At 31.5% G+C, this 11,472-nt stretch overlaps 1 protein-coding gene across 1 annotated transcript; it reads right to left on the bottom strand.

The window, feature by feature from the left end:
* Positions 1 to 5,495: 5,495 nt before the first annotated feature.
* Positions 5,496 to 8,892, bottom strand: LOC132565518 (D-galactoside-specific lectin-like). Its single transcript, XM_060230169.1, has 3 exons — positions 8,838 to 8,892; positions 6,183 to 6,479; positions 5,496 to 5,617 (listed from the first exon to the last, which is right to left on the bottom strand). Exons 1-3 carry the CDS (start codon positions 8,890 to 8,892, stop codon positions 5,496 to 5,498), a joined length of 474 nt encoding a protein of 157 aa, XP_060086152.1.
* Between the last annotated feature and the right edge of the window lie 2,580 nt (positions 8,893 to 11,472).

Here is an 11,472-nt window from a genome sequence, read left to right on the forward strand (position 1 = left end):
TTTAAAGAAATGCAGTTTAATTGTTGATGCTATGTTAATATAGCTGATTTCAAATGTTAAAAAAGGTGATATCAACTTTACTAATATGTGTCTTTTCACAATAGTAAAACTAAAATATTTTTGTCAATAAACAGTGTTGATTGAAATAATCAATACTCAACAGAGTTGATTGAAAATCTAAAATAAAAGATTAAAACCAAAATTAGCTGCTGGAATTAAAACCATGGTCTTCTTAGTTACTATAAAACGATTACTAACTTAAGTGAAAATACAAGATTATTTTCCCCGGATAGTGGAATGAAGGTGTAAATCAAGAAGCACCGGGAGGAGCAGAAAAAATCAAGTACAATCAAGGTGAATAGGAATATTTTAAGTTCTCGTTTCTTTACCTGAAGTTGATGCTAATCTTTTTTTCTGTTTTAAACTTTTCTTCTTTCGCAAATATCATTTCAAAGTTTATTATGAGATTAAACAAAATTTTTTATTGACGTTCTACAGTTCTGATAATGTACTCTTATATATGGACACTTCATCACACACATGACACGGCTCCGTGTATAAATATAGATTTTACAGTCGCAGAACTGTATCGTACAGTTAGAGACATAAATAAACCAACCTGTAATTAGAAATGAAAGATATATCAATATTCATTAATCGAACTTGTTTCCGCATATATAGCTGGTATTTTCAGTATCAATAGTATTACAAAAGTATCAAATCGTAAAAGTTTGTCTTTCAAAATCTTTATTCACTGTTACATGTGAAAAGGTTAAAAACAACTTGACACAAAATTCATTAACTTATGGCGAAAAATGTCAGTACTGTTTTTTTAAGTAGAAAGAAAGAATTATAAAAGAAGAGTTTGATAATTGAAAACATCGGTCTTGAACGAAAACTTCCCTTTGAACTCCAATTCATCTGTCTTTATGTAAAATATTAATTATCAACTTCAACTAACTGGTATCGGATTTTTTTTATACATTTTATATATTAAATGTTAACTTCCTAAATGATTTGAAGTATAGGGGAGGTAACTCATCATTGAAGTTGAAACAGGAAATTGCACAATCACCTACTATTAAGTACATATACACAAATTGATTACAAAGTGGTCGGAATGAGCCGTAGCGCAGTAGCTATTTGGCAGAAAAAGGCCTTTACTCAAGAGAGTGATAATCTAAGTATTTGATCTCATCGCGGTCTACAGGCGACTTCGGTGGTCAATAGTCCGTGATGAAAACAACTGCGCTAATTCGATTCTCATTTCTTTTCCCCACCGACAGTTTATATTATTTGATTGATTTATTGATTGATGGTTTATCTATCTATTATGAGTAATTATATTGGTGAATGCTTGTGATATAGGAACGGTCAAAAGTTATTTATGTTCATGCTCTTTGAGCAAAACCTAAAAATATTATATTTCTAAAAGATATTTATGAATAAAAGTATATTCTTTTGTTTCACATTATTTTCAACTCTCTGTTGTGGAGGAAACTGTTTTGTTATAATTTGGTAACATTATTATTTAATGATAATGAATGAAATACAAAGACAAGATTCGATACATCCCAGTTCGATGTTCACTCTTGTATATAATTCTTTTTTTCATTTTTTTTCTCCGCAATTTATCACGTCAATATTCCAAAACATTTTATTTTTATTCTGAATATGTCATACGATTTGAATGTGCCTTTTTCATTTATTTGGAGAGTCAATGAAACAAATTCCAGTTGCAGGTGAGCTAACTCTAACATTCTTAAGCTTGTAAGGAATCTGTGCTGACTTTTTTTCCTTTTTATTATTTTAATAAATCATAACATAATAACATAATCATATTCCGAAATCATAACACAGTGAGAAACACATTATGTGATAGCTCTACAATAACATAAAACAGTACCTATAGATATAAACCTGTAAGTTTGTACCCATTGTGTGTATCCTGACCGGATATTACACAACCTACTAGTAAGTATATATATACAAATCGATCACTTTGTAGTCGGGGTGAGCCGTAGCGTGGTGGTGATATTCATATGAGACTGAAGCATCTGATCCAGACTCGATTGACAGACCAGATATGGTGGTCTGTTGTTCGGGGGACCACCAGGCCAATTCGACACTCACTCTTTTATACATTTTTCTGTATTGATGTTATTTTCTTGAATTGGTTGTTTTGAAAGAAAATACTTCATTTTTATGATCAATGTAGCTATATGTCATTTATTCTTCATATACATATTCTTAATATATCATTGTAAAATAGTTTAGAGGAATTTGATATTTTTATGTGTAGTAATACTTAACAAACACTTAATAAACAAATTGTATACACCCTGTATATAAAAAATAGAACAGCACTGGCAATGACGTCATTCTTTCTCCTTCAGACACGGGGATTAGTGGGATTGAGAAATACGAAACTGAAATGTGTGTTCATAGTTTTATGAATGGGAATACATCAGCTATATTTACAGGATTAATTAGTGGAATTGTGCACTTTTGGGAAGAATTGCTATTCGCCTGTAAATGTAAATTGAAATGAGAAAAGTATTGAAGTCAGTTGATTACATTCGGAAGTATTGATAGCGTTTGACAGTCGCAACAAGCTAATAAGTTCGGTACTTATTCATATCGGACTAATCTACTCGGTGTGATAGAAGGAAGGCTATAATTATTTTACTCATTTGTCTGGTTGCAAAGCACTTTTTAATCGTGAATGATATAGGTAGCAGTACACAGTTTCTCGGTGTGGCCATGGGTGATTTTTTTGCTCATTAGATTACCCCATTATAAAGGTTTTAATTAAAAATGGAAAAAAAAATCCTTGCTAAAATTGGTCCTGTCATGTTAAAGTGGACAATGTGGGGTTTCATTTTTTTCAGGATAATATTTTAGCTTTGTGTTGGAGATTACTATTTGGGCAGTCTCGAATCTGTGTCTACGCACCAAAAACTATCTTTACAGGAAGTGAAATTTTCATAGTGTTCACATGTGGTCATGTTATGAAGAATTTCCGAGTTGGAATTTGCTGAAATGTAAGTACTTTGTTACCATGACTGTGTTGTTGATTGTAAGATAGGTGTTTAGAATTAAATTTCTCCTAGAAAGTTGTAGTGTTGGGTTGGAATTAGCAGTATTTTTGCATTTTTAGCATTTTTTCAGTAGGTAACCATGACAATCAAATGTCAGAAATCAGAGGAAATTTTTTTTTTACACAAATTTCATCCCTCTACTGTTAATGTAATTGTTATATAGTTTATAAATATATATACATGTAATGATGTATTTTCCATAACCAATCTGCTATACCTGTATATCTCAAACATGACAAATAATTTCAGGAAAAATGCAAATTAACTGTTTACTGCTACCTATATTTGAAGTGAGGAAATTTACCTTTGAAACAACTAAGTCATTAACTTTGAGAAATTAAAGAATAACATCTGAAGTAGCTTATACTCTTATTTATTCAAATGAATAATGATATGAAAAAATGGTGAAAAAATACGAATTACTGAACTTTATAGATCAACTTTAGCAGCGTTATGTTATAAAGGATATGAAAGAGTTTTGTATCTGAACAGCTTTGTATTCTATTGATATACAGATAAAAGACTCAAAATTAAAGAAATATCTTGATGTCCAAAGAACAAGAGAAGAAGTCCAATACACCGTTCAATTTCACTGTTTACTGGTAAATACTGAAAGCATTTTAATCATGTATATAAGTGTACTATTATATAGGTTTTTTGTAAGAACAATTCAAATGAAAGCATGAAAAGGCTGTTTTTCTTTTTCTTTTTTTTTCATTATAAAATGTGAAAATATAACAAAATCATGCAAGAAAGACTATTGACCTTTATAAGTAAGACAAAATAACATAAAACAGACATATTGTGAAATGTAGATAGTTATCTTATCATGTTAACTATTGATGTATCAGATCATGTCAAATGTTTTGAAAGCATTTAACATCATTGGATGATGTTTTCGGTCTAATACGAAAATGTTTTTTATAGGTTTTTGTTTGGATATAGTTCGCCTGCTTGTTTTTATGTCCGATTGTAACTTTATTGATGCCTGTTACTTCTGAAGCTGTTATGCTTGTAATGTATCACATATTTCAGCAGATTTCAATGTACCATTATGATTCAATTGTATCTACTATTGTACAAAAGAAAACAAAGACAATTAGCTCTTTCAATTTAAAAACAGTTCAAAAAGTTATAAAATATGACCTTTAAGCAAATGAAACATTGACTTTCCGTAGATAATAGTGATATTCCAATCACCACATTGCGCTTTATGAAAATTATTTTCACATATTTTAAAAATGTCCAGTACCAGATTTATAATATACATCATAATCCTGATGGAAAGTTACACGAATTAAAGTATAAGGGAGGTAATTCGTTATCTAAGATAAAAGCAGGAAATTGCACAAGTACGTAAAAGTAGATACATATATATAAATTGATGACAGTGTTATCGGAATGAGCCGTGGCGTAGTAGATATTTGGCACAGATTAGCCCCTACTCTATGTTGAGTGAAAAATCTCAGTACATGTATTACATCTCTTCGCGGTCTACAGGCGACTTCGGTGGTCAATAGTCCGTGATGAAAACAACTGCGCTAATTCGATTCTCATTTCTTTTTTTACCAATAGATCTCATTATATATATTCATTTCTCTATCCATCTACTTTTATTTTGTGTGTGAGTGAATGTATTGGCGAATCCTTGCAAGATAAAATGTTGAAATCATCAATAAATAATACTGATAGCATGAAATATTTAAATTTATCGACGCTTTTGCTTAATTCATTATCGATTTCAAAAGATTTTAATCAATTTCATATTGATCCACTGATAATATTTTCATCAGTTAGGCGATGCAAAGATACTGTTTTGTTCTTTGAGCAAAAATTTTAAACTGATTTATTTCTTACGATATATATATTTTCCGCACTGTCTTTGTTAGGATAAGAATGGTATATTGTTATATATAACGTTAATCTTTGGTACATTGTTTTACTAACATTTTGTTTTAAGATGACTTTATGGTATTTTTTTCAATGACAAAACAAAGGCCTATTCGATATACTATACATTATTTTGTTCAGACTTGATCATATTCACCATATCCAACTATTCTGAAACTTCCCAATTTCAATTGCTGAATAAGTGGACAAAGAAATTCGTGAATCAAGACCACTCTTGAAATCCACGAAAATAAATTCAAATGAAAGCAATGATTTATCGGTGTCGAAGACAAAAGGTACTGCAGCGCTGATCATCACTGTCATTCAGATTAAAGTATTTAAGATATCCTTCTGGTGCAGTTCTTTTCTAATTTTCTTGATTATTGGTAACATAGTGAAACATAGTCTGCATCTAAACCCAAAAGGGAACACGGTAGGTATCCATTTTATAACTTAGAATGGCTAGTAAACATTTTTGGAGACATCATGAATTCATGTTTGCTGTCAAAATGTCACATCATGATATTTTTGTGAAAATTTCAGGCGAGGAAACGTTTCAGCCAGATCACTGTTAAAACTACCGTTCCTGTATCTCAGTGACGCTAATCCCCGTGTGGTCAGGGGTCCTAGAATAGAAAAACAATACGTTGGTTATATCCTCAAATCAGTCACATCAGAAAAGTAGATGTTAGATGTTTCCCACATATACTTTTATCTTAATTATTCGATATCATTTTTCAGCACCCCAAAAAACTCAGTATGTTGAATATTTCTTTTTCTAAACTGTCTTGTTTCTTTACGAATACCGGACAATATATTTTTCATAATCAAAACAACAATGAATAGTTTACATTTTATTTCCAGGGGTTTTTACTTTGACCAAATAGTGAAAATGGTGAAAAGTAGACAGCTTATGATAAAATTCATTGTATGACCAACAAAGAGTTTCATAACTCTCATGAGTATTACTTAAAGATTTTGGAAGATCCGGAAAAAATGGAGTCATCGTAAAAGATAAAAATATCATATAGATATTAAACACGTGTACAATGACATATAGTTCGTATCCATATTTATATATATGTACATCGCGTTCTATGTTGTTTTTGTTATGTTTTGTTTTGTTATTTTGGCTTTTATTCAATGTTATCAATATTTGATAATCTGATTCAACGTGTTATAGATAATTACCTCCCTCAAGATCACAAACGAATCGCACCCTGAAGTATTTGTATGTGCCTGGGCAAGGATCACCAAATATGTCACTGACGGCGTTAATGATACAAAACGACCGTTTATCGCAGGTGTCCTTCACCTTCTGCGTCACAGATGAAGCTCGACATTTGTCCGTATTAATTTCACCATAATCACAAATCTTTTTGTTAATTCGTCCGTAGAATGCACTATATATGTAAATGACTTCGTTCGGACCACATTCTATTCTTCCATGATCCCCCTCACAAAGGAGCATTTCCCCGCGTGGTATTCCTGAAACGAAAAACAGAAAGAAGGTCTTGCTAGCACACTGCTGCAGAGCTTGCTATTTTGGTGAAGTTGTACTTCTCGGTAATTGCAAAAATTATGAAATTAAATCACAAAAAATATCCTTCGATAAAAGATGAATAGAGAAAACTATTAAAGTGTTTCATCTTTTCCTAGAAAAAAAAAATGTTTTGATTAAAATTTTTGGTAAGACTTCGGAATTTTTTATCATCAGAAATAATAACCCTCACAGAACATGGTAATAGTTTCGTTGTTTTTCGTATAATTGATTTTGTGTTTGCTCTTTTCAAGAAACCTTTCTTTAAGATAACGTTTGAAAAATCCTTGTGCACTATTAACCAACTAATTCATGTACCAACGAGAAAACTTTTCGGGAAAGTTAGACTCCACGAAAATATACATTAATGTACAATATCCTACGTACGACTGTGATGTATACCTGATTTCAAATTGTGTTACTATATGATATGTTCATATACTATTTTTGGATATTTCCGTTTACTTGCTTTTATTTTTGTTGGTATCTTATTAACGATAAATGACTGATGTTAAAGCGTGTTTGCTATAAAACAAATGTTTTAACATCGAATACGTCATACTGGCGAGTAAGTTAGCTCTACCTCACACTTGAAGCTCTATTCGTTATGTGAATGGAAATACGGCAGGAACAAGTCCTAAACATATGACACTTCAGATTCAAGTTATTTATTTGCTATATACATTTACCGATGCAAGTCGAATACATTTATAATGAGTCACAGACGAAATGTTCGTCTTGTTTATAGAGGTTATCATGGAGTTGCTATTTTGTGTTATTTTTTTTAATTATTATTTTTGGATCATGATATATATCTGGTTAGATTATACTGATTATCTATGTAAACGAGTTGTAAACATGTGGACGAGTTCAGGACTGTGACATTTCAATGACACGTTCGTTCATAGCTCAAGGTGACCTTTACCTAAGCCATCCCTTGATAAAGAGTTCACACAGGCATATATATAAAATGGAGGTTATATCGGAACGCTGTCAATCTCTCTCGGCAAAGTGTATTTCTTTTTTGTCAGTAAAAAACAAATGTATTATATAATGTTAGAAACATTTTCTGCTAGTAACCTCTTATTGCTTCAAATAACTATGAATATTTACAAAAATATCCTATGTCAATACCCTACTCACCAGCATTCACCACCTATATACATGTAGGTGTAAATGTGCGGTTTGTAATATAATAGAGATAACATGAGCTAAGGTTTCTGGATCTCGGAGGCCTGGTTGTTCTCCACGTATATGCAAATAAGCTGTCAATAGTGCATTAAATTTCAGCAGCATTCCTCTAAACCGAAGCCATATTACGACCTGTACACAATGAATAATCGTGAGAAGACTAGCACTCTGAAGGCTTTGCTCAAGATATTGAATGGATAAAATTGTTGTTTTGAAAGAAAAATATCGATTGAACAACAATTGTTTATATACGAATGAAACAAATTTATAAGTGTGAACAAGGATTTTCTCACAAGAATGGCTGCCAATTGAGCATGCAGATTGTTAAAGGATATTTTTCACTTAAGACGGTTAAATCTGTTTGATACAGGCCAGCGGAGCGTGTATAAGTTTTAGGTATGGAATTCATCACTATAAATATGTAGTTTGTGGTGTCATTTGCCGAAATATATCAGGGAACAGAACGATCAAATGAGATGAAAATGTTTTGCCACGATCATCGGAAAGGATAAAAAAAAAAAGCACAGACATGATTTTACGCAACTAGGAATTAAAAAAAATAACACTTTTACCCTAACCACAAATACGTACAAAAATCAATAAAAGTAATTTTGAAAAACCTACTTTTTACCAGACCTTAATTTATGGTTTTAATCACACGTTCCTAAACACAATATTCTTAAGACAAATTTCATGATGTGTTATTCATAAAATTAAATTTCCTGTTAATTGCATGCCATCAATTCCATAAAACCCCTTGTTGTATGGACAGGATTATTTGCAGTCATTTGTCAGTATGTGCTACCGTTTACAACGCCAGTGTGCGGTCTATCTACTTGATATGTGCTTTCAGCAAGTGAACAAAATTTTTGCATCGATGAATCACTACACAACATAACATAATAATATCACATACAACCCGATCCCTACTCTTTATAGCTGTAGGAATTACTTTTTATATAAAATGTGCAAACGTGAAATGCATAAAATTATAGTATACTAATGCAAAAGAGCGGAAGACACGTTCATTATTAGGAACCTACGTTGTAAATAAACGATGTCAGTATTTACTAGAAGTCTTTGTTGTTTAAGTTAATCATCTATTAAGTACTTACCTTGGCCGACCACCAAAAGCAAGGGACATAAGGTCAGGAGAATTGATATCAGCATCGTTTTCCCCACCACTACCAACGTATACCCGGATACTCGTATGAACAGATATGTAACAGTCACTCCCTGGGACAAACGCATGATTTTTTTTTATCTTTCTGCTGATTTATTTCTTTAGATATTTTTTTCGAAACTGTGTTGTTTATTTGGAAGATAATATGATACTTTGATTACGTATAAACAGATTACTACGAAAATACCCATATGACAATAAATCACTTTCCTAACTCAAATTCAATAAATATATGGCATTTATGAATTAAAGAAAGATCTACACGGAAGAGTGGGCGTATATTGCTACATCGATGACACCTGCCATGTAAACCTTGGTCAATGTCACGTTCTCAAATGAGAACAAGGTATGCGACAACGGAACCAACAAGCAAACACACGAACATCAAACACGTCCAGCTTCATATCGCACAAAGTAATGGAATGTTTGTCATTGAGATCACTATGACGACCGTAAAACTCTCCCATCATTTTCATCAATTTCATTAAAAATTACTTTCTAGGATCCCAAAAACAATTACCTTAACAAAAAACGACTAATAAGTATCTAAAGCCATGATTTGAATATCAAAGAATATGAAAGATTATTTTTCATAAGAAATTTATTCACTGATATCGTAGTAATTTTCCAAACATCAAATTATAAAAGTATATAAAGTATATCAGTCAGTTGCTTATATTTGTTTATGGTTTACGAAAAGCTAATAATACACACCAATATTCAAAATGTGACACCGTGAACTCACGTGGTGTAATTTAGATAAAACACATCAACATTTTTTATAATTACCTTTTTGCTCATTACAAGTTTATACCTGTGTATAAGTGTGTATGGTGTGGGAAAATGTCGCATTCAATTTTCTAGCAAGGTCTCGTTTATTTGCATGATAAACCATGCATGGAAATGATAGTTTTAACCACGGAGAACAATTTGAAAAGGAATGTGTATGTATAGTTAGTTTTGATAACACGTTATATACTTTTACAATATTTTAATGTTTTAGATAGCAGGATTATCAAACGTGATATTTTCCATATAAACAAGCATCTAGTTTAGTCATTACAATCATCAAATAACCCTATCCTAAAGCTAATAGCAGAAGAATGTGTTGTAATGATTGATTCACTGTGTTTACATGATATGTTGTATTGCCATGTTGATAATTCAGTATGTTTTCGGTAAAACACCTCTGATGGAATATTGCAAATCGAGATTTTTTAGATGTTGTTACTATAGTGTTTACCTCACTTGAAAGCGTTTCACAAAAAGTAGACGGGTGGTTAAATATGTTTTTTGTTTCATATTTTCTTTAAAAAAAAGGGGGGGGGGAATTACAATATGCAGGTACCGATCATTACAAAAAGTGGAAATCTCCGCGGCTGTTTCGAAAAATATATTAATCGTGACTGAAATGTTTTGGTTTGGAAGCATTCTCGAAATATCTGCGAGTAATGATGGACATGAGTGCCTTCAATTTTACCATATATTCGAGAATGAAGGTGGTAGACACGTTTTAATTCATTCGAATTTCAGAATTTATACATGTATATGACTTTCTTTTAAAATTATCAGAAATATGGAAATAACGACATTGATTGAAATACAGGGGAATTGCACCATTTTGATCTTTTTATATAGGCTTTTGTGATCACTGATGAGTCATAGGCGAATGAAACAGTTGTATGATACAGTTTAATTCACTACTTGGCTATACTGTATCTGATTCTAAATTCATATTGAGAGGTGTTGTTATTTTAACTGTCTTTCGTACAATCTTATGACACCTTTAAACCTTATACACAAAATCAAGTCAACGAAAATGTAACTTTTGTAACAGCTTCACGAATATACTTTATTTTCAGTACGTGTTGTTCTTACAGTGATTAAGCTTTTTGAGTTCATATTGCCAACAATGACGATACAATTATAAAGCAAAAAAGATTACAGTTACACATTGTCTCTTGAAAATGGGCCCGCGTTGAAAATGGAATCCAGACTTAATCTCAACAGGAGTCAAATTTCAACGCTTCATCGGCAAGAGCTAAACGGTAATCCGCTCTAGCTAGGGTCTTAGATTTATAACTGAACGTAATTTTAATCCTTCATTCGATTGATTTCCTGTAGTTTCTACCCAATAATTGACATCCTGATATAAGGTTTATACTAAATATTCATTTGTCACACCTCAACAAAAATTTTAATGGAACTTGTCGTAAATTGAAAAAAAATACTTCATATAATAACGATTCAGATATTGCATGAGGATTTCACGCTTAAAATTGTTTTACAGACTATGTTAATTTTGACTACACTTGCTTGCATGGCGATCATTACATTTTATTTACAGATTCTAAAAACAGTTGTATTATAATAACTCATTTTACAATGTATAACACACGGAGGAATGCAAGTTTGTCATGTCGAAGAAAAAAAACTTTCTAGATATATAACAAATAGAATATATTTGATAGGATGCCATTGATCATTATCATTATTATTCAATATTGATTTAAGCCATTAAAATGTCTAACAATATTTTAAATAAGAATGAATCCATATGGACAGTC

The sequence above is a fragment of the Ylistrum balloti genome, unplaced genomic scaffold (assembly GCF_031769215.1).
Source record: "Ylistrum balloti isolate Yb309-2 unplaced genomic scaffold, AGI_CSIRO_Ybal_v1 Utg369724, whole genome shotgun sequence".
NCBI lineage: Eukaryota > Metazoa > Mollusca > Bivalvia > Pectinida > Pectinidae > Ylistrum > Ylistrum balloti.